General features: G+C 45.1%; 1 protein-coding gene across 4 annotated transcripts in view; it reads right to left on the bottom strand.

The window, feature by feature from the left end:
* Window positions 1–24616, bottom strand: part of rnf19b (ring finger protein 19B) — a 108312-nt gene that overhangs the window by 7054 nt on the left and 76642 nt on the right. For 2 of the 4 annotated variants that reach the window (XM_055656376.1, XM_055656378.1), the window contains exons 2-9: window positions 21779–22265; window positions 12042–12343; window positions 5895–6100; window positions 5020–5164; window positions 3356–3518; window positions 2880–2994; window positions 1184–1324; window positions 162–369 (exon numbers count right to left, since the gene is read on the bottom strand). In XM_055656376.1, the coding sequence (XP_055512351.1) occupies window positions 162–369; window positions 1184–1324; window positions 2880–2994; window positions 3356–3518; window positions 5020–5164; window positions 5895–6100; window positions 12042–12343; window positions 21779–22015 (1517 nt within the window). In that variant the 5' untranslated portion in view covers window positions 22016–22265. Of the gene's footprint in view, window positions 1–161; window positions 370–1183; window positions 1325–2879; window positions 2995–3355; window positions 3519–5019; window positions 5165–5894; window positions 7804–12041; window positions 12344–21778; window positions 22364–24616 lie in introns of those variants that run through there. The other 2 variants (XM_055656377.1, XM_055656379.1) reach the window with 2 other exon arrangements.

Below are 24616 nucleotides of genomic sequence, written 5' to 3'. Positions count from 1 at the left end.
CTCCCACCTTCCAAAGACATGCAAGTTTGTAGGTTAATTGGCTTCTGTATGTTGCCCCTAGTGTCTGAGTGATTGCTGGCATGAACTTGATGGGCCGAAGGGTCTGTTTCCATGCTGTATCTCTAAAACTAAAAGGAAAGCATGATAGCATCAAGCTGTACCTGTCATGCTGTCCGCTGCTCCCCATCAGCACTCCTCCAGCCAGCGTGCTTCCCGATAAAGCTGCAAAACTGGCAGTGTCGCTGCAATTGCTCTGCATTACACTGACGCCGTCAATGGGGCTGCCACTGGCACTCAGAACACTGGTCAGCCCTTCAACACTGCTATCTCCGATACTGGGGTTCTTCAGAGCTCGCCATGCATCAGCAACTGAAAGGAAACAAACATAATAATGGGAGAGAAGAGGAGAGAGTATTACAGATGAACATAGAAAGGTCATTAAAAAAAAAAAATACTGCAGATGATGAAAAACTGAGTTTAAAACCGAGAAGAAAAAAACCCCAGAAATTGCTGGAAATACTAAACAGGTCAGGCTGCATATGTGGAAAGAGAACCAGAGTTAACACCACGTCTGGAACTTTTCATCAGAACTAGGAAAGAGAAAGGCAAGGCAGGGAATGTTTATGGGGGAGAAGGAAGGAGAATGGGGTTAGGATGGAGAGATGATCATGTTTGAATGGCAGAATAGACTTGATGGGTCGAATGGCCTAATTCTGCTCCTATCACATGACATGAAAGCAGCGATTTTGAAAACTGGAAAGATTTTGTTAATAAACAAAATTAATCAATGGGAACACAATTGGAAATATCCCTCGTTATTATTCAGTCCAATTTATGTTGTCCACGTCAGGTCAAGCGGGGTTTATTGTCATTTGCAATTGAAAATCTTGCTAGCAGAGCACCACAGGCACATAGACGCAAACAACACACAACAAATGTAAACTAGGCCTAAGTTACAGGTAAAATTCTGCAAGATAACAGAAAAATAAGACGTGTAACAGGTAAATTGCTCCTAACGTGTACGGAGTAGATGCAAAAGTGAGATAACATAGAACTGGTGTGAATGGGTGATCGATGGTTGGCGTGGACTCAGTGGACCAGGTTCCATGCCTTTTTTTAAAATTCAATGTAATATTTTAAATTTATTCTAGAGTGGCTGCACAGGTGTTTCCACTGTAGTTACCTGTAATTGGCCCGTCTCCTTCATCAAACTCAATCTTCACTCCTTTTCCACTGGCCGCACTAACACCACAGCCCCCACCACGGCACAGTGACACCGGGACCACTCCGTAGACGTAGGCCAGCATGATGGGAACTCCAATTCCTTCAAATAAAGTAGACCACAGATTGAAATGTTTCATGAAAAAAATACTGCAAAGACACCTGTTGCATCATAATTCATTGATTGGGATCATTGGAAGAATGCCGATTTAAATTTATAATGATTTAAATTCAAAATCATCTGGCTTTCTGAGCATATAAGTGGAAAAAATAAAAGTAGTATCAGCAGATTTAGTGATTTCCCACGTTCTGTGTTGATAATGATACTTCATAATGATACTTCAAAACATAATTATCCAGCTGAGATAATCATTGGTACTCAAATATCTGCATAGTCAGTGACAGATTTTTACATTTTCACTTAAGTCCTTCAAGTAGAATACATTTACAAGTTAAAAATAAATCTTGCAGAAATTGAGGTTTATTGAAGCTAGATCTGCCACTTTGTTAAAAGTTGAAATTATATATTTTTTTTAATGTAGAGGATGAGGATCAACAGACTCAATCCAAAGTCCCTGGCACAATGGTTGCTTGTTCCAGTAATGGCAAGTGATGGTGACACAAGAACTACATCCCAAGGAGAAACCTTAATGAGCATCTATTGGTGAATCATTGCTGGTGTAAGCACAGAGGAGTGGCTTCCTTGGATGCAGGACATATACACATTTGGAAGTGACATAATCAGCCAGTCAAATGAGTCTGGGAGAAAGCTTTGCCTTGCAATGGAAAATTTGCTTATCTCAAATTCATGACTGGTTGCAATAAGAGCAGCAACCAAATGACACAGTTCTGGAGTAACTTAGCGGGTCAGGCAACATCTTCGGAGAACAGAGGCAGGTGATGTTTCAGGTCGGGACCCTTCTTTAAAATGATGGTAGGGGTGTGGGGAGATGGAAATAAATCTTGGAGAGAGAAGAGACAGGACAAAATATGGCAGGCAAAATACTCATCACCTGCCAGGCTTAGTCCTGCCTCCTCTCTCCCAGCTTTCTGCCCACCCCCACAATTAATCTGAAAGGTCCTAACCCAAAATATCACCTATTCATTCCCTCCACAGATGCTGCCTGACCCACTGAGTTAGTCCAGCACTTTGTGTTTTGCTTGTTACCTATTGATATTCTTATGCATGATCATTACACAATGAACACTGGTAAAGCGGGTCTGCCAAGGGAAGGAACAAACGAGGACCTGGCGTGGGAGGGACCGCTGCGAGGGAGGTGAAGAACAATGAACCATGGAAGACCTGGCGTGGATATACTTTGTAATTTTGTTAGCCCCCTTATGTGGTGACTATTTGCATACCTTGGGGATGCAAGCGAAGAATTTCACTGACTTGCCACATGTGACAATAAAGTATTCATTCATTCATTCATTCATAGCACACTAACTTAATGACGGAATGCTGCCAATGTAATGTAGTATCTGAAAACTGATATAATAAAATGCCCTGGATCTTGAATTCTGACATACAAGATAATAAATTTACATTCACGTAAATTTACAAATCTTATGTTGACTATGCGTTGGCTTTCCAGCAATGTGGTCCCATTACACAAATCTGCCAGAGGATACGTCTCAGCCTGAGAATTGGACCTTACCTACGCTGACTGCCGCTATCACAGGAGAAGCAATGACCGACAAGGTAACCGCTCCGGTGATGGCCAGATTTCTTTTGTGCTTTGAAGTCTTTTTTCCATCATAGCGACTATGAACCTAGAGAAGAGAAGCAAAATGTTCAACCTTTTAAATAGTCTTCAAAGAAGAAGATGCACGATTCATAAAGAATGGCTTGGTTTAATTTTCTCCTATTTTAAAGGATAGTGCACCTAGAACTAACATGTTTACAAGTAGATGAGATCCTTATGAATTAACAGCAGACAGTACAGTAATAAATCAACACATATATTGCTTGCTTTGTTTTGACTTTACAGGGAGAACAAGAGAAGCCTGCTCCCTCTGTCTGTAGACGACAGTTATTTACAAATAATTATCACAGTTATGATATCGGTGTGATGCAGGGGGCAAAGACATCGTAACAGATGCTGCAGAGCTACTTTCTAATGGTCTTCCTTACCTTACGGCCAATATAAACTGGGATGCCAATGATCATGGCAGGAATAGCAATCCCAGCGATGAGGGAGATGCCCACTGGAGCACCGATCAGTGTGCCAAGCTGCCAGAGAATTTTCTTCTTCTTGCTCCATGGTTTCTTTCCCCAAAACGTGCAACCAGATGGGCTGAAAATGGCAACAGAATAAACGATTTCAACAAGGTCAAAGAACGAGGCTTGAATTGACTAATGCCACGCTAGTCTGATGCTGTGTATCACTTTAAGGACAAACTGCACCCCCTCTACATACACCTGGATCTCCTGCCATCAGGTAAGAGATATCGAAGCATCAAAGTCCGGACTACAAGACTGCTAAACAGCTTCCTACCACAGGCTGTGAGGCTGCTAAACAGTCACTCTGCACTCACAGTCACTTGACTTGATTCTGCGGCTGGCACGGACACTTTAATAACTGGCACTGGCCACTCAAATCAGCGGCCCTGGACATTTTTTATGATTGGTTTATTGTATTTTAACGTTGTGTTTTTACCTGCTTTTAACTATTTATACTGTTCCATCAGGGACTGGATTGTTTTTAGTGTTATTATGTGTGAAGTGTTTTAAATTTCATGTGCGATGCTCCACTATTCACTGGGAAACGTCTTTTCATTTTGCACTGTACAACTGTTGCTTGCAAGATGACAATAAAGGTTGATTGATTGATTGATTGATTTTACAAGAGTAATGCCACCTGCAAACAGGGACATATGGTCCTGTATAAAACATATCCATCAGCTGCAGCTAGATGGCAGCATTAGCACAGTTCGAGGACAGTGTACAACCACATTGGATTAAGATGCTAAAATGGCAGCCAAACAGTTATATTAAAAGCAAAAACACAGCCAGTGCTTCGGGTGACTAATCAGCCTTATATGATCAGACCAACCCTGGGCGACAAAAATCCAGTCTTGGCATCACTTTGTACGATTCGGGTGGCACCAAGGAGGATGTGATAATAGAAGGAGCGGGCAGAGCTCAGTGGGGAATGCATGAAGAACAGGTCACAGTGGGATCAGACTGGGTGGGATATGGGAATGAGGGAAGATGGAGGTTACTCCAGGTGAGGTATAGGGAACAAAGGGAGAGTGAAATTAGGATGAGAACACTTCTGTTGCTGGATTTTCAACATGTTGAAAATTTTCGGCGACCTGCAAAGATCTATGACTGGTGCCGGCAGTCGCCAAAAAAGTTGCGTAAGTGGGACTGGCCCATTAATCAGAGCAATTGCTTGTCAATTTCAGTGCCTTGTCAATTTCAGTGCCTTGTCAATTTCAGTGCCTTGTCAATTTCAGTGCCTTGTCAATTTCAGTGCTGTGTCAATTTCAATAGCTTCTACAGTGTATCTAACAGCCTGTGTTCTTAAAGAGCGAGTCCACTATAACCAAAATCCATGTTAACGAGGGTTTACTGTGCCGAACCTTCAACTAGCTGGTGGCACACTGTTGTAAGCAGGCATTCCGAATGTTATGTTAGACAGGATATTGACAATACTGTGAGCCGCTGGAGGGAGGGTGGGGACTTATGGCTGGCATCGCCGTAAACATTGAAAATAAATACAACAAAAAAATCAACTTTGCAACATTTCAAGCCCCAGAACACAACTTTGAGCAATGCTGGTAGATTCCTACCTGAGGTAATGAAGGTCAGAGATCTCCTTCATGCACAGCCAGCAGAACTCACAGCCACACACAGCGCATGTCATGTGATTGCAACTTCCATCGTTCATCTTAATGATATAGGCCCCACATCGTGGGCATGGTTTGATTTCATCACCTGATGAAAAAGTGTCTCCGAAATGAATATTCATGCTCTGAATACGTAACCAGTTCCACTTAAAACTAAAAGCTGTGGAACGCCCCTGTTATTATACAATCACTGCACATAGTTTCAACATGGAGATTAGGACTTGGTTCCTGGATATTTAGTTTAGTTTAGAGATACAGCGTAGAAATGGGCCTTGCAACCCAGCGAGTCCTCGCTGACCCGCGATCATCCCGTACACTAGCTCTATCCTACACACTAGGGATAATTTACAGAAGCCAATTAACTTGTGTATGTCTTTGCAATGTGGGAACAAACCAGTGCAAACCCACATGGTTACAGGAAGAAAGTACAGACTTTATACAGACAGCAGCTATAGTCAGGATTTAACCCGGGCCTCTGGCGCTGTGAGGCAGGTACGGGATACTGAGTTGGATGATCAGCCATGATCATATTGAATGGCGGTGCAGGCTCGAAGGGCCGAATGGCCTACTCCTGCACCTAATTTCTATGTCTATGTTTCTACCGCTGCACCAGTGTGCTGCCAGAGCAGAGAATGACAGATCAACCATGGCTCATGTACACAGAGAATACGGAGTGTAATGAAACTGTGGTGAAAATAAATCATAAATAATTTCATTTTTTAAATGTTGATGCACATCAGTTTATCAAACACGGACGTATACACGGATGTTGGCTACAGTACATAACGCTGCAGGAATGTGCCTGCTCTCAGACCTACCATTGCCCGACTCCTGGCCATAGTTCAGTACCGTTGTTTGCTTGGTGTGAATCTGGAGGCTTTGAGCTCGCTGCTGGCGAGCATTGTCACAGGTCTGATTCGGGTGCCAGAGCTGCTTGCAATGGTAGCAGAACTCAGTGCCACAGCCATCCCGCCCACAGGAGATCTTTGGGCAGCATGCACATCCATAGGCAATCACAGCGTATCTGGAAAACACAACAATTTAATCCACTGAAGTTGATGCTTCCTGCTTTAATCATGTTTGTACACAAGAACTTACGAAACAGAAGCAAGAGTAGGCCTCCTCTACCTCGCAATAGGGTCATGGTTGATTGATCTTGTATCTCAGTGCCACTTTACTGCATTATCTCCACATTCCTTGATTGATTACTTTGTTATCTAAAAATGTATTGATCCCCGTCATGAATATACTCAGCAACTCCATGGCCCTCGTTGGCCAGAAGTCCAAAGATTCACTACTCTCTGAGACAATAAATGTTTCCTTACTTCCGTCCCACATGGTCTACCCCTTATTCTGCGACTGGTTCTAAGAATGAGATCCAGATCCTGGTTTTCCACACCCCAGCCAGGGCGGAAGCTGCGACCCATCCTGTCATGTCCCATAGTAGGAACTTTGTATGTTTTAATTAGATCGCCTCTCATTTTCTCAAACGCTAGAGGAAGAAGGCTTTGATTGTTTACATTTCTCTTCACAAAACAAAGCTGCCGTCCAAGGAACTAATCTCATCTCCCTTTACTTTACTGGGTATACCCTTCCCTACACAGGGAGATTTGACCTGGACACAATATTCTAGATGAGATCACACCAGGGCTCTGTAATTAGAGTAACAAGCTTCTCAAATCCTCTCTGTAATCAAGACCAACCCACTCTCCTAATTGCCTTCTGCATTGCATGTTAGCTTCAGTGATTCATATATAATCACAACAAAATCCCCAAATCTTTCATTGTTCACCATTACTATTCATTTTCTGTCCAAGAACACGACCTGATATTTTCCCACATTATACTCCATGTGTCAGTTTCTTGCCCATTCTCTTTGTCTGTCTGGGGACATCCCCCCCTCCAACCTCCATAGCCTTTTATCGCGCTTTTCACAGCACACACTGTTCCCAGCTTTGTCGCACTGCGTTCAGAGGTTATACTGGCAGTGTTGTAGTCACATTAGAGTAGTGATCCAGAGGCCCAGGCAAACCATTCAAATCCCAGCATGGCGGCTGTGGCATTTAAAGTCAGTAATAATATCACCCAGTTATTAGTAATAATATCCAGATTGTCATAAAAGTCCATCTGGGTCACTAATATCTTTCACAGAATGAAATGAACCATCCCTTTCACTCTGGCCTACTGTATATGTAACTCCTGAGCCTCAGTTCTCTAGAATCCCCTCCTAAACAACCACAACAACTGCCCAATTATACCATTGACATTAGACCAGAAACAAAGTAATCACAACAGCAGGTAGACCTGCTTCACCTAGGCATCAAGTTGCACACAATAAAGTTGCTCGCAACCCACTTGATCTTGCAAGGTTCTCCTCACAGAGAGAGGAGGATTGGTGTATAAAATGGGAGAGCTGTCCCTCAGGCAAACCATGCAGCAGCCTGGCATTGTCCTAGTCTCAGAATAACTCCTCACAAACAGTGTGCCGTCTTCTCCTCTCACAAGGCCTGGGCAAGTCTGGTCGCAATGTGGAAAATCACCCATGTACATCCTGTCTAAATAGTGTAGGACTAGTCCAGTCTGGGTAATCACTGCACACTCTACCACCAATCACCCGATGGAAGATGTTATCGGGAGCACTGTCAAGCAGCACGTACTCACCAATAATCGCTTACCAACGCCCAGCCAGGGAACCAGCAGTACCAACTCCAGACCTGGTCTGAATTCCTGAGATGAGATAAGAGTAATAGCCCTCGATAGATCGCATTTGACCAAGAGTCCTGGCAAAACCAAAGTCAATGGGCATCAAAGAGAAAATTCTCCCCCCAGTTGAACTCAAGGGAAGATAGTTGTTTATGCTGAAGATATGCTATCGCAGACCCAAGAAATCATTGCAGGAATTCTTCAGGACAGTGACCTAGGCTAAAGTACCTTCAGTTCTTCATCATAGATCTTCCTTCCACAAGGCTGAGTGGGGGGGGAGTGGTCACTTATGATTACACTATGTTCATTTGCACCTTCTCAGTGAAAACCTCAGACCCACTGAATTTCAAGAGTCAACAGCTAAAGTGTAATTGTCATATGCACTAGAAATAGAACAACAGACGTCTTACTTGCTGCAGATATATGGAGCCGTTTAACTAATAGCACAAAAAATATATATACAGTGATCAATACCACAATAAAATATCGGTACTACTAGGAAACCAGACCAAAATAGTGCAAACCGATGTATGTGGTGCAAGTCCATTGCAGATTGTTGCTGAGGTAGGGATGTGGTTAGGGTTGTGCAGTTTCATGAGCCTGATGGGAATAATTGATCAGGCTTGATGAGAATAAGTTGTTTTTGAATTTACAAGTCGCAGTTCTCAGGCACTTTTACCCGTTTCCTGTTGGCAGCAGTGAGGTGAGAGTGCGGCCAGGGTGGACTGGATCTTTGCTGATATTAACTGCCTTTTGGGGATGTCAATACCATGCTGGACTAAGCAATGTTGTCTACCACTTCCTTCAGCCTCTTTCATTCTGGGTGCTTGAATTACCGAACCAAAATCCTCTCAATCTTCTGAGGATGTAGAGATGTTAATGAGTTTTCTTTGTGAATGCATCAATGTGCTGGGCACAGAACAGATCTTCAGAGATATGCACGCCCAGGAACATGAAGGTTTTGACTATCCACTAAGGTCATGTTGACAAAGACAGGCCTGTAGATCCTTGGCATTACCCTTCCTGAAGTCAACAACCAGCTCCCTGATCTTGCTAACATTGAGGGTACGATTTATGTTCTGGCATCATTCAATCCCATCATCGATCTCCCACCAAAACGTGATTCATCGCTACTCATTATTTGTCCAACATTGTGGTATTGTTGGTGAATGTAAAGAATGAGCTGCAGCTGGGAAGGTCTACAGAGTCTAGGATAGTGATAGAGAGTAAAGCAGGGGACTGAGGACAGACACAGCCTCAAGGTGCCTCTGTGCTCTTGGTCGTTGAGGTGAAAGTGTTGTTTGCTAATTCATACCGATTGTTTTCTGCTGACGAGGAAGTCGAGGATCCATGGGCGAAGCAGAGACCCAGTTTGCCCAGTTGATGATAAGTTTAGAGTGGATGATGGTGTTGAATGTCAAGCTGTAGTCGATCAACAACAGCCTGGGGCACGTGTTCTTATTTTCATTTCTCAGTTTTCATGATTCATTTGGAATGACTGTGAGTAGTGCAGAATATCAAGTTCCTACCTATTTCCACAGCTCTTTAAAAACCCCAACAGAAACACAACCTAATTGTTTGCCGATCCTTTAGGTAATTCCAACTGATATGCCCAACTGTAAAAATGCCTGGAAATTACTTGCTATGTACCAGAGAATGTAGCAGACTGGACTCCGTATTCTAACACAGTGGGATACATCCAGACTATTTCTAAACATAGAAAAGTAGAGAGCAGGAAGAAGTTCTTTGGCCCACAATGTCTGTGCTGAACATGATGTACATATAAAGTATCTCATCTACCTGTATATGATCCGTGTCCCTCCATTCCCTGCATATCCATGTGCCCATCTAAAAGCCTCTTAAATGCCACAATTATATCTGCCTCCATCATCACCCTTGGCAGCAATTTCCAGGCACTCACCACCACCTGTGTAATAAAACTTGTCCCCTAACTTTGTCGTTTAAAACTCCCCCCCCCCCCCCCCCCCCCCCCCCCCCCCCCCCCCCCCCCCCCCCCTCTCCAAAGCCTCCAACATCCTTCCTGTAATGGGACGACCAGAACAGCATGCAATATTCCAAATGCGGACTAATCAAATTCTTATGGAGCTGCATTATGACTTCCTGGTTCTTATACTCAATGAGTGTTTAATAAATGCCTTCTTTACCACTCTGTCTACTTGTGTTGCCAGTTTCAGGGGGCTATGGAGCTGCACTCCAAGATCCCTCTGTGTATGAATGCTGCTATGGGATTTACCATCAACCATATATATTCATTCTCCCAAAATGTAACACCTCACACTTGCTCGGATTAAACTCGATCTGTCATCTCACCATCCATTTCTGTAGTTATTGATATCCCGCTGTACACTTTGACAGCGTTCCTCACTGCCTTCAACACCAGCAATCATGGTGTCGCCTTGCAAACTTACTAACTAACCCATCTTCATTTATGTCCAAGTCATTTATATACCAAATAACAGAGGTCCCAGTACAGCCCCCTGCCGAACTCCACTGGTCACAGATATCCAGCCAGAATAACGCCTTTTCACTACAACCTCCACAAGTAAAATATTGACTTTATTTGTACCATTTGCATTTGAATGGAAAAAGAAAAATCAAACAGTTGAAAAATGATATTAACATAAATTAATTCAATGGGTGGAACTTACTGCATAAATTATGGCATGATACTGCATAAACATCCTCCAGCCCACACCAACTATCAAGCACCCACTTCCATTCATCCCATTTTAATCTCACACCTTTCCAACAACTCTCACCAGATTCTATCATTCACCTACATCCCGGGGCAATTTACAGTGGCCAGTTACCTACCGACATATTAACTTTCTTCTACCAATGAAAGTTGTTTATTTATATTTATTCTATTAGTTCCATTTAATGTTTTGAAAAAAAAACATGTATTTGTCCGAGGTTTATTGTGATAAAGCCCATCTAATGCGACAACCCCATCCTGTTCAAGTACCTGTGTTGACGTTGAACATGGGAGGACAGATTGACAACAACACTTCCCCCTCATTGACCCCCAGCACAGGGGCACCTCAATGCTGTGTGCTCAGTCCCATGCTCGCCTCTCTAGATGCCCACGAATGTGGAGCTCCGCGGAAACAGCACCAACAACATTGTTACATTCACCATCAACAGCAGCGTCATTGGAGGAGTAACAGCTAATGATGAGTTAGAGTACAAGGAAGTGACTGATTATCTGGTCGAGTGATGTCACAACAACAATCTTGCTCTCAGCATCAGCAAGGCCAAGGAGCCGACTGCTCTCGTGGCTTTGGTTTTTGCACTGTCGCGGTCTGGTTTACTTGGAACAACTGGTCATTTATTGTACATTTATTGTGTCTGTTGTCCAGTATTAATGTGCCTGGAATGATTGAGCCAGAATCTCTTTGCTCCAATTCATATCCGATGCATATGACAAATAAACACTCTTCATCCCCACTAGCCATATGTGCAGCTCCATTGTCTGCTTGCCCTTATTCCAATTTGCACATAGCTCCAGTAACGGTCAAGAGATTATAACCGTTGAATAACTTTCCCGAGGTAAACATCCTAGTATAGCCTGCACAGGACTATCTGATGACTCTTACCAATGTTTCTCGTTTCAAAGTGGAATGGAGCATTGAATCCCCCAATCTCACACTCAGATATGCTCTTAATGCAGTTTGACCTCACCCCGTTGGAAACCAAGCATTTTCACAAGGAACACTATCTGTTGCCCCGAATTATTGAATCCCCATAAAACTACCACACTTCAATTTCCCTCCATCTCCTTCTGCAGATAGCATCCTGACCCAGTGCCACAGCCAGTATTCTGTCCGCCATTCTGATAACCTTTAGCTTTATCTGTACAAGTAGCAGGTACAGAGCTCCCGTTGAACAAGTTTGGTTTCTGTGGATACTTGCTCTCTCAGTTCGCCTTATTCTAAACACATTCAATCTCACCAGCTCCATCCTGATACTGCATCTCAATCTGAACTGTGATTGGGGACCAAAGCTAACCGGTCAGCCACCTGTATTTTGGTGTATCCAATTTGCAAAATCCCATTTAATGTTTCAGATAGAACGAATCAAAGCAGCAACTACAACCACTGCAGTCACGTTGCCTGGGAGAGTCCTGCTGTTAATGAACTCTGACATATTGCAGTCCGAATCCAGTTTGGTCAAGCAATAGGAACAGAAGGTTGCACTATCAATTATTCATCACAAGACTTGTTAAAGTAGTATCTACATACCCACAGTCTGGTGCTGGACACCATCGGCAGTCCGGGTCTGAAGCCAAGTACCGACGTAGCATAAACTCCTCATACTTCTCCATCAGCGCCTGGTCATTCAGTATCATTCGGATATCGTGTGGGTTCAGCCGTTCTGAGCATTCGGGGCAACTAATGTTCACACGGCTCTCTGTAATCTCAATCCGCAGGTACTGCCGCAAACAGTCAAGGCAGGAGCGATGGTGACATGTCATAATTTTGGGCACGTTCTCGAATGGGTGGCGCAGCAAGCAGAGAGGACATTCTAGAAGACCAGGTGATGCCTGGAAGAAGAAGAAGAGACGTTTGGATTAAAGTTACAATCGTATCCACTAACAAACTATTTTCTCGGACGCCTGGTCGGAGTGGAATTGAGCACACAGAGCAGGGAGGATTCGAGAGCTAGCTTCAATTGATTTTGTTTAGTTTAATGCAGAGATACAGCATGGAAACAGGCCCTTCGTCCCACCGAGAGCACGCAAACCATCGATCACCCGTTCACACTAGTTCTATGTTATCTCACTTTCCCATCAATACCCGACACATTTTACAGAGGCCAATTAACCAACAAGCCTGCACATCGTTAGGTTGTGGGAGCAAACCAGACCGCCCAGAGGAGACCCACGCGGTCACAGGGAGAACGTGCAAACTCCACACAAAGAGTACCCAAGGTCAGAATCGAACCCGGGTCATAGTGCTGTGAGGAAGTGTGCCACCCCGTGTGGCAATATAAAAAACACTATCATTGCTACCAGCACAGCTGGCTTAGGGAGGCAACATACATTTGGACAGTTTTTATCAACATGATTAGAGATTTAGCATTGCTGGTCGCTAATGTGCACTTTGTTAGACACCAAGCTGGGCTATGACATGCTCCATGTCCCACAGCAAAGGTATCCCATTCTAATCATGCTCACACACTACAAAAGGCCACTTAAAGAGACACATTGGTGTTGGATGCCAAGCAAGACTTGGTCCTCCAGCAGCAAGCACTGCCTTTAGGAAAGGGAAAAAAATGACACATGATAGTGTACAGTTGGAAATGTGTAGGCATTCAAAGACAAAAATATTTTAAGTAAAAATGTCTTAGCCTCATTAAAAATGTAAATGAACCGTAGAAACAAAGAACTGTAGATGCTGGTTAATACACAAACGGACACAAAGTGCTGGAGTAACTCAGCGCATCAGGCAGCATCTCTGGAGAACATGGATAGGTGACGTTTGGGGTCAGACTGATTGCAGGAGGGTGGGGTGGTGGGGGGGGGGAGAAGAAAGCTGGAAAATGGGAGGGGCAGGACAGAGCGTGGCAGGTGGACACAGGCGAGGAGGGTTAACACCGTCTCATACCTTCTGTTCTTATCTCTGGCTTTGGCTCCACACTATATGCCTGTCAACCTATTACCCACCATGGTCTCCCCCCACCCAACACACAATCAGTCTGAAGAAGGGTCATCATCCATCCATGTTCTCCACAGATGCTACCTGACCCGCTGAGCACTCCAACACTTTGTAAACCATTTATGCAAAAGAACAGACAAAGAACAAACTGGAACATGGCTGATTCATATAGAGCAATAGAGGGCAACTCAAATTCAGAGAGTGTGTATTTAAGAACTATTTGATCAATAAGTCTATAAATAAGACTACTTCTTATAACTGCAGTTTTCACCCCACAAACAGCTGTTTCCTTTATCAACATTGCTGTTTTGCATATCTTTCATTCATCGTTCTATATATCTCTCTCTCTACATCATTGTCTATATCTCTCGTTTCCCTTTCCCGTGACTTTCAATCTGAAGAAGTGTCTCGACCCGAAACCTCACCCATTCCTTCTCTACAGAGATGCTGCCTGGCCCGCCCACTGAGTTAAATACAGAATCAACTTGAAACTGGAAAAGCAAGGAAGAGTGAATGTAATGGTGTGGGAATTGTTACCTTACAGAACGTTCAAACAGTTTCATTTTGATACCATTGGTGAGGACTAAAGAGAAGGGGCTCAAGGGCTCCAGGGCATAGTCAGTTCATAAGTTTGAGGAGTAGAATTAGGCCAGTCGGTCTATCAAGTCTACCCCGCTATTCGATCATGGCTGATCTATCTTTCCCTCTCAACCCCATTCTCCTGCCTTCTCCCCATAACCCCCGACACCCGCACTAATTGATTAAGCGTCTTTACTTACGCACTGTTTTGATTACATGGTATTCCACCTGGTTGCCTAGCAGAAAACAGCAAGACGTCTTTCTCCAGCAGAGTTTGGCTTTGAACGGAGCTGGGAACAAGGCCAGAGGTGTACGTTGTTGTGATGTAAATGCCACACCTGTCTCGGGTTCAGCTCAAAAATGCTGTGTTCACAAATGAGCCAAACAACTTTCAAAAGTTTCGAATGATCGGACTTTATCTTACACTAAACGTTAGACCCTTTACACTGCGTTTCTCTACACTGTGGATGGTTTGATTGTAATCAAGTATAGTCTGCTTGCTGACTGGAGATCAAGTAATAAACAAGCTTCTCACTCTTCAGTCTGAAGACGTCTGTCAGTTTGAAGAAGATCTTCGAACTGAATCATCATCGATTCCTTTTCTCCAGAGAGGCTGCCTGACCTGCTGATTGACACCAGCATTTTGTGCCCATGGTTGGTGTAGACCAGCATCTGCAGTTCCTTCCTACACAGCTCTCCACTGTATCTCGGTACACGTGACAATAGTAAATAAACTAATCTAAAACTATTTGACCATATTCTTACCTGTTAAATAAATATAAATGTATCATTGGATTAATCTTCCAATGTAATTGGAACATTGAGGTATCAACATCTCTTTGGGAGTGTGGCAAGCCGTAAGGACTGATCAGTTAGATCAGAGAACAGTACAGCACAAGAACATGCTCCACAGCCCACAATGTCTCTGTCAAACATGACGCCAAGACCATCATTTATCTACCTGCACATATCCTTCCATTCCCTGCATATCTTGTACCCATCCAAAAGTATTTTAAATGTCACTAACGCATTTACTTCAACCATCACCTCTGGCAAGTCCCAGGCACTCACCAGGTAAAACACCTACCTTGCACATCTTCTTTCAGCTTTACCCATCTCACCTTAAAACTATCCCCTCCAGTATTTGATCTTTCCATCCAGGGAAATATGTCTGATTGTCGATCCTATCTATGCCTATCACAATTTATATACTTCTATCAGGGTTCCCCACAACTTCCGCTGTACCAGTGAAACCAATCCAAGTCTGTCCATCCTCTCACTGTGGTTAATACCCCCTAATCCAAGCATCATTTTGGAAAACCTCCTCTGCACTCTTTCTGAAGCCTTCACATCCTTCCTGTAATGGGGTGACCAGAACTGCACGCAATACTCCAAATACAGTCTAATCAAAGTCCTTTAGTTAGTTATGCCCTGTAATGTTTGAAAACAAGGTTAACGATGGCACCTTGTTGATGTCCAGCAATGCTGCACGACCTACTCCTAAAGTTCTACAAATCTTATATTCTCCTGCAGGCCAAATTTCTGCAGCATGCTTTCGTGCTGGCTGTTGAATGCTTTATACTGCAGCTTGTTCCCAAATGATGGGCAACTCCTCTCACTTCCTTTGCCTGGTTGACTTATTGATGGCCTGTTTTACCAAATGTAGATAAAACAGTGAAGATAGGCACAAAATGGTCATGAGGTCATAAGTGATAGGAGTAGAATTAGGCCATTCGACCCATCAAGTCTCCTCCACCATTCAATCATGTCTGATCTATATCTCTCTCCTAACCCCATTCTCCTGCCTTCTCCCCATAACCTCTGACATCTGTCCTGGTGTCAAATGCTGGAGTAACTCAGTGGGACAAGCAGCATCTCGGGAGAGAAGGAATGGGTGACGTTTCGGGTCAAGACCCTTCTTCAGACTGAGAGTCAGGTGAGAGGGAGACTAGTGAAATGGAAGGGTAAGATGTGAAAACGATAGATCAAAGTGCACAATGATCAAGGAAATGTCGAATGGTTCATTGTTGACTAAGGGGAAGGTGATAACAAGGCATATAATCAGTAAAAATCTCTAAGGATAAAATAGTGACTAAAGAATCAAATGAAATTCAATTCAAAATGTTGGCAAGCATTCAACAGCCTGAATCAGCCAGCAAATGATTAATTGCCAATTAAATCAGCCAGGTGCTCTCAGCAGGGCTTGGTTTAACAAACGGCATCAGGATTATAAAATGGCATCATTTGTTTTGTTCTCCGAGCACAGAAACAATGAACAGTCTGGAACAAATACAGTATTGATTTTCAAAAAAATCAATATCGTCAAACATTTTATTTTGTGGGATTTATGGCGGTCAGAGAATTCTATACATGGTTAACAGAAATTGAATCTGTTTTAGCCTTTAGCTAAATCAATGAACTGGTTAACAAGAGTGTTGGGTAGCAGAGAAGGATGGGAGGCTGCCTCTCCCCTCTTCTAACTTTCTTCACCACCACCGCTACAATCAGTCTGAAGAAGGGTCTTGACCCGAAACGTCACCTAATCATGTTCTCCAGAGATGCTGCCTGACCCACTGAGTTACTCCAGCATTTTGTGTTTATCTACACTTCAAAGATTCTGTTTTAGCCTGTAGCGAGGATGCATCTTAAACTGCAGACTTGATTGAGCTCATTACTTGTTTGTTGTTGATTTTCCCGGCTCTGTTATTGAACCTGTTCTCTTACCATCTCCAACATTGGATGTCTCATTCCCGCGGGTACAATTACCAAGTTCTCAACCCTGGGCAAACAAAAAAGCATTTTGCCAGTTTGATTAACAAGTGCAGCACAGCACAATTAATGGGATGAGATTAGAGGCAGTTTAACATATTGACTCTGGCTTCAGGAGCGCAGAGGTCGCAACTCTACAACCCCCCGCCCCCCAGTCCTGGTTTCCCACTCACTGCTGTTCCGGGTAACTGCAGAGATCAACAAGTCATTACTGTGGTAATCCTTGGAGCAGTTGCATGCACACCTTAGCTTGTAGCTTAGTTCTCCCATCCACAAACTTGTTTATAGCTCAGCTCTCTGATTACATTGAAGGCAACCTGCTGGATCCAGACACAACTACAAGGTGAATTCAGTTGTAAAGTCTTCTTCCACCGCATCAACCTCAGTCGATTTATTTGATCATTTATACAAGATTCATTGCCAGTGTTTTAGCGTCAGAGATACAGTGCAAAAGCAGGCCCTTCGGCCCACTGAGTCTGCGCTAGCCAGCGGTGCCCATACACTAGCACTATCCTACACGCACTAGGGGCAATTTACAATTGTTACCAAAGCCAAAGCCAATTAAGCTACAAACATGTTTGTCTATGGAGTGTGGGAAGAAACTGGAGCACCCAGAGTAAACCCACAGGGAGAACGGCAAACAGCACCAGTAGTTGGGATCGAACCCGGGTCTCTGGCGCTGTAAGGCAGCAACTCTCCCACTGTGCCACAGGGCCACCCAGCCAGTGTCTAGATCCTGTCTGAATCAGATCATTGTTGCTTCAAGTCCCATTCATATAAAATAATAAATTCTTAAGGGATAAATAATATTCTTAAGGGATTGGACAGGCTAGATGCAAGAAAAATGTTCCTGGTGTTGGGGGAGTCCAGAACCAGGGGTCACAGTTTAAGAATAAGGGGTATGCCATTTAGGACTGAGATGAGGAAAAACCTTTTCACCCAGACAGTTGTGAATCTGTGGAATTCTCTGCCACAGAAGGCAGTGGAGGGCAATTCACTGGATGTTCTCAAGATAGAGTTGATTTAGCTTGTGGAGCTAAAGGAATCAAGGGAGATGGGGGAAAAGCAGGAATGGGGATACTGATTTTGGATGATCAGGTATGATCATATTGAATGGAGGTGCTGGCTCGAAGGGTCGAATGGCCTACTCCTGCACCTATTTTCTATGTTTCTATTCCGGGAAGGTGAACATTAACAAACAACACTGCCAGGCAAGGGCAGGATTGGCAGACCAGAGGGATTTTAGAAGTGATGTATTTTGGTCTCTGGGGTGTGTGTGCGCAATATGTCACAATGCTGCTTCAACATACAAGAACAAAATGTATCTTTGTCTTAACAACTGTTTAGCTCTCAATTAAACTCACGAAAGCCAATAATCTGGTCATTATCATTTTACTACTTTGAAAATATTGAGAGAGGGGGGGAGAGAGGGAGAGAGGGGGAGAGAGGGGGAGAGGGGGGGAGAGGGAGAGGGGGGGGGAGAGGGGGAGGAGAGAGGGAGAGAGTGGGGGAGGGGAGAGGGGGGGAGAGGGGGAGAGGGAGGGGGTGGAGAAGAGGGGAGAGAGAGGGAGAGAGAGGGGGGAGAAGGGGAAAGAAGAAAAAAGAGAAGGGGCAGGGAGGAGAGAAAAAAGTAGAAGGAGGAGGGTGGGAAGGAGGGAGGGTGGAGGGTGAAAATAAGGCGGAAGGAGGGGAGAGAGGAGGGGAAAAATGGGAGAGAAGTGGGAGAGAAGGGGGAAAAAGATGGGCAAAGGGGAAAAAAAGGGTGGGGGTGGGGAGAATGGAGAAAGAGGGGGGAGAGAAAGGGGGTCAGAACAGGGAATGGATGAGGGGGGGGTGAGAAGGGGAAAGAAAAATGGGGGGAGAGGATGGGGGGGGCAGAGATGGGGAAAAAGGGGGGGGAGAGAGAAAGGGGGAGGGATGGGGGGGGAGAGAGAAAAAAGTGGAAGAAAAAAAGGGAAGAAGGGAAAGAATAAAGGGGGAGAAAATAAAGGGGAGTGAAAATAAAGGGGGGGGAAAGGGGGGCAAGAGAAAGCGCGGTGTGAAAAATGGAGAGGGGGGGGAGATTGGGGGGAGAGAAGGGGAAGAGGAAAGGGGAGTAAGGAATGGGAGGCAAGAATGGGGGGGGGGAAAAATGGGGGGGGGGGAGAGATGGAGGGAGCAAGGAGGAATGGGGAGTGAGAATGGGGGGGGGAGAGGGGGGGGGGCAGAGGTGGAGAGAGGCAGAGAGGGGGGGGGGGGGGGGGGTCAGAGGAAAGGAGGGCAAGGGAAGGGGGAGAGAAATGGGGGGGGAGAGAATGGGGGGGGGGGGGGAGAGAGATGGGGGGGGGGGGGGGAGAAAAGGGGGGGGGGAGAGAGGGGGGGGAATGGGGGGGGAGAGAGAGAATGGGGGGAGTGGGGGGGGGGAGATGGGGGGGGGGAAGGGGGGATGGGGGGGGAAATGGGGGGGGGGGGGGTATGGGGGGGGGAATGGGGGAGTGAAAAATGGGGGGGGATGGGGGGGGGAAGGGGAGAAAAGGTGCGAAAAAGGGAGAGGAAAAAGAGGGGGAGAGAAAAGAGGAAAGGGAAGAAAAAGGAGGGAGGGGAGAGAGAGGGGGTGGAAAGAGAGAGGGGAGAATGAAGATGGAAAGAGGCAATGGAAGGAGATGGTAATCAAACACATTCATTATCCATTGTTGACTTGGAAACAAAAAGGTTTCAGATCGTTCTTGTAAAATCCCGCAGTCTCTCTCGTAAAAAAATATTGTGCACATAGAAGGTTGTTTATTTAGAAACGGACACATCTGTGCAATGTGATCCACAAAGCATGTTGATAGCCCAGGCAAAAGAACAATATTTACATTATTCACCATACAAGCGCGTTTTGGGATTTAAAAAGGTGAGGGCTCTGAATTATGAAGTTAACATTTTTTTTTTTTTTTTCAGGATCATGAAAAGAATGACAAAACTCAATCCAAATTGAATGTGGTTATGATATTAAGAAATGAGAACTGGGAAGGTTTAGGGAAAGGAAGAACACAGGAATGAACAGACCGGCTGTACAAGTGGTCAGAGGCTCTAATGCGGAAGGGGAATTTATAAGGGGGCAAGGGGATGGGTTGATGCGCGGAAAACCTCCTTGAAGCTTGTTCTCCTGCTCCTAAAGAAACGTCGATATGAAACATACATCCACACATGAAAGGTAAACCCTCCAGCAGATTTACTGCCTGCCTGTGAAATGCTGGCTGCCCTGAGCGATTAAAAGCTGTTTGGTAAATCACAGCTTTCTGATATTTAGTGTGGAACTGTCACGGTGATGTTTTGTTGAACAAGCTTCGAAAAGATTTGTTTAACACGCAACTGGGTTAACATTAATCTTAAACATGTAAGGTCGTTGTGACAATAAGGTCACTAGACATTAGATTTGCCAAACAGTTTTTTTTTCCACCAGGCCAATACTCCTTTGAAAAGCCATTTGTTGGAATGGCTTGCGTTTTTTCTTTAAAAAGAGCAGCAAAAATTACTGGTTGATACAAGAGTCATCACCAAATAGTCACAATGATGGCTGTCAGCCTTTGGCAACAGGACAGTGCATACACTATTCACCAAGGTGTAGTCAGAGGCACTTTGGAATATTCGTCTTACTTATTCTGCAATATCACTCATAAAATGTGACAAAAATACACATTGCCAACAATGAATATCTAGCATGGTAGATTGAACCCTTGCTAGAAAGAGACGGGCAACATACCAAGCGTCCTTAAGTTGATGTGTAGGAAGCAACTGCAGGTGCTGGTTTACATAGAAACATAGAAAATAGGTGCAGGAGGAGGCCATTCGGCCCTTCGAGCTAGCACCGCCATTCATTGTGATCATGGCTGATCGTCCCCTATCAATAACCCGTGCCTGCCTTCTCCCCATATCCCTTGATTCCACTAGCCCCTAGAGCTCTACCTAACTCTCTCTTAAATCCATCCAGTGACTTGGCCTCCACTGCCCTCTGTGGCAGGGAATTCCATAAATTCACAACTCTCTGGGTGAAAAAGTTTTTTTCTCACCTCAGTCTTAAATGACCTCCCCTTTATTCTAAGACTGTGGCCCCTGGTTCTGGACTCACCCAACATTGGGAACATTTTTCCTGCATCTAGCTTGTCCAGTCCTTTTATAATTTTATATGTTTCTATAAGATCCCCCCTCTTCCTTCTAAACTCCAGTGAATGCAAGCCTAGTCTTTTCAATCTTTCCTCATATGACAGTCCCACCATCCCTGGGATCAATCTCGTGAACCTACGCTACACTGCCTCAATCACAAGGATGTCCTTCCTCAAATTAGGAGACCAAAACTGTACACAATATTCCAGATGTGGTCTCACCAGAGCCCTGTACAACTGCAGAAGAACCGCTTTACTCCTGTACTGAAATCCTCTTGTTATGAAGATTGTTACTCCGAAGATAGACACAAAACGTTGGAGTAACTCAGCGGGACAGGCAGCAATGAGCGACACCCATCCCGTCTCTCCAGAGATGCTACCTGTCCCGCTGAGTTACTCCAGCAATTTTTGTTCAATCTTCCTTCTGTCAATAACGACGTCCTTTTTCCTGGAATTACACTTGCCCTTAACAGGCTAACAAAACATTAAACCTTTTAAGTCTTAAACCTGTTTATATCTCCTTTCTGCTCATAATTCTGCTATGATCACCAGAGGCGGGCATTTACTAAAGGGCACTGCATATTTAAACAGGTTCACATAACAAGAGGGGAGACGGCAAGGCAAACACGCAGGCGATATTTATGTTAGTTACAGTGTAGTCAGTGACTATTTCACTGCGATTACTTGTCCTCCACATGTTATTACTATGATTTGAAGTTTCTAATTGACATATTAATTTCAGGGCTTGGCGACAGTGTTTTTTAAATAGCACATTTAAATGATGTAACTAACAAACGGCCGGGTACTCGCACTCGGCCCACGGTTTAATTGTAATAACAATCCAACCTTCTTTGGTGAATCGGACGATGTCAAGGTGGTTCTGCTGTCCGACACCTGTGGCTTCTTGTCGGTCTCGGCCACCTCTACGGGGATGCTCTCGATGCTGGATACGGACACTTCCTGCTTCTGTTTTCCCTTGGATTTGCCATGAAAGATGCTGTGGAATGAAATGCGCCGTCTCTTCGCGGGGCACTTGGGGTTGGAGGGTGCGTTAGCCGGGGAACGGGGGGGATCAGAACGCATTGTCCGTCCCTTCCTTCCAGGTGCGGTCCAAACGCGTTGCTTTTCCCAACACTTGTTTTTGTTTTGTTGTTTTAACTAACGCAGCTTTATTTTGTTTTCAATGCTGGCGGCGGCGGCGTCAGTCGAGGTTAAACTAGCACAAGGCGGCTAGGTGCGAGCAGCGACTGTGGTGAGCTCCTCTCTGTCTGTCTGTCTGTGTGTGTCTCCCGGCAGCGGCTCCGTGGTTGGACCCAGACTCATGTCTCTGTGCCTGCAACATGAAACAAGAGCGAGTCAGTTTCACTCAGCTTTGGGAGTTGTGTCATCACACAATCTAGACCGAGCATGCTCCAACTTCCGACAACGTGTGGGCTGCAACGCGCGTCATGGTCAATAACCCCTTCATTTCACACTCTCCCTCTCTCCCTCCTGCATTCATCCGCTATCTGACACACAGCAGACCCGCTCAACACCAAATGACAATTCACGCCTGCTCAACCCCACTTGTGTTGTTTTTTTGGGGGGGAAACAGCAAATTTACAATTCTCAATGTTTCCACGCCGCACTCCTGTTTGTCTTTTTTACATTTCGGAGAGTTTTGTCAACGAAACTGGTTAACCCTTGAACAACCGAGGTTGTTTAGCAACCGGGCAGGAGGGGATGGAACCAGATGAATTTTGTGATCAAATGTAGAAAACTAGATTAGATTTAGATTGATTTCAATGCACCGTTATTGATGCGATTGCATCCTTGCGGTGGGTTCATCAGAGATGATTTTTTGTGCGTTTCCTCTACTGTTCCACACTCCCCCGCTTGCTCCTGTGGTTGCTCGTTCCACTCTGTCGACACCCTATTCCCCCCCCACCCCCCATCATCTCCCGGGTCTACCCAACCTCAACAAACCAGCTCCACGGGACTCTAGGACGCGCCACTAACGTGTTGCAAAAACTGCCTCCTTTATTTCTTTGTTCGAATTTTCAAAACATGTAACGTTTCATTGTCATATTTTGGAGAACATTCAACAAATACTAATTTCGCAAAAAAAAAAGTCACAGCGTCAGCCAATACTGAACCAGAATTTGTAAGGACGAAATCTCAAATTCATAAGTTCAAGGAGCAGAATTAGACCATTCGGCCCATCAAGTCTACCCCGCCATTCAATCATGGCTGATCTATATTTCCCTCTCAACCCCATTCTCCTGCCTTCGCCCCATAACCCTTAACGCCCTTTCCCCTGTCCCACTGAGGAAACTGAACGGAAACCTCTGGAGACTTTGCGCCCCACCCAAGGTTTCCGTGCGGTTCCCAGAGGTTTTTGTCAGTCTACCTACCTGCTTCCACTACCTGCAACCTCCAGCAACCATCTGCAACCTCCGGGAACCGCACGGAAACCTTGGGAGGGGAGCAAAGTCCCCAGAGGTTTGCCCTTGTGGCTCAAGTACTAATAGTTTATATCAAAGATAGACACAATGTGCTGGATTAACTCAGCGGGGCAGGCAGCATCTCTGGAGAGAAAAGGGTGGGTGACAGTTCGGGTTAGGACCCTTCTTCAGACACCAAGAATCTGCAGTTCCTTCCCGTCACTAACCGCCTGTTAACCCATCCTCTTTCTCCAGAGATGCGGTGTGACCCGCTGAGTTACTCCTGCACTTTGTGTCCCTGTAGTATGCTAAAATGTTGGGCTTTACAATTGTCCTGTTTACAGTATGCAAGTTAATCCCTTTTACAATATGTGTGTTAAGGGCCTGTCCCACTTGGGCGTCATTTGCGCTTCACTTACGGGTCATGTAGAAAATTGGTCGACACGCGGAGTGGGGCGCGTGGGTGACGTGCGCATAGCGCATGTAGAGGCGTGGAATCGCATGTAGTGGCGCGTGGTATCGCGTGCCGCTCCAGGATTTCGTAGTGTACCAAATTCCTCGCACGCCACCTGCGTGACTTATTGCTTTCGATCGCTGACACATTGGCGTCGCACGCTGTATCGCGTGGTTACGTCACCATTCGTCAACATCTGTAAACATGGACCACCGCACGATGCCCATACGCAGTCGGCCCGCCTTTTACGAGTCATGTAACCTCTAACCTCGTCCACACAGACCTCTCCCTGGGTTTCTTGCTTGCCTTTCTTGTTGTACTCCTGCCTGGCTGATCTGTAAGTATGAGGGCTGCTGCTAACAGACGTCTCCGTTGTTGCTGTAGCAATATAATCTGTAGATCTTCCATGATGGTCATGATGCAGAATAGGGAAGCAGGGTGTTCTAACCACGTCACGCGCACCAGACGGCTGTGCTGACGCATGATGACACGGGATTTGCACGCGACAGTTGCACGACCGTTGCCCGTCAGTCACTTCTGGCCTGTCGCGTAAATGACGCCCAAGTGGGACAGGCCCTTTACACTGTGTGTTTAGGGCACAGTAAACTAACCGTACCCTAACCCTCATCGACTTTACATCTTTCTTTGGTAACTCTTTGTCACTAATAGTTTATACTCTTGCCCCCCCCCCCCCCCCCCCCACCCCATCCGCCCCCCCCCCCCCCCCCCCCAAAAAATAAAACCTCACACCATCAAATGGTTTCTGAGATGTGGCTGAACCAGTTGTAGGAAGGAACTGCAGTGTCT

The sequence above is a fragment of the Leucoraja erinacea genome, chromosome 26 (assembly GCF_028641065.1).
Source record: "Leucoraja erinacea ecotype New England chromosome 26, Leri_hhj_1, whole genome shotgun sequence".
NCBI classification, from domain to species: Eukaryota; Metazoa; Chordata; class Chondrichthyes; order Rajiformes; family Rajidae; genus Leucoraja; species Leucoraja erinaceus.
This window is presented reverse-complemented; position numbering and strand designations above follow the sequence as displayed.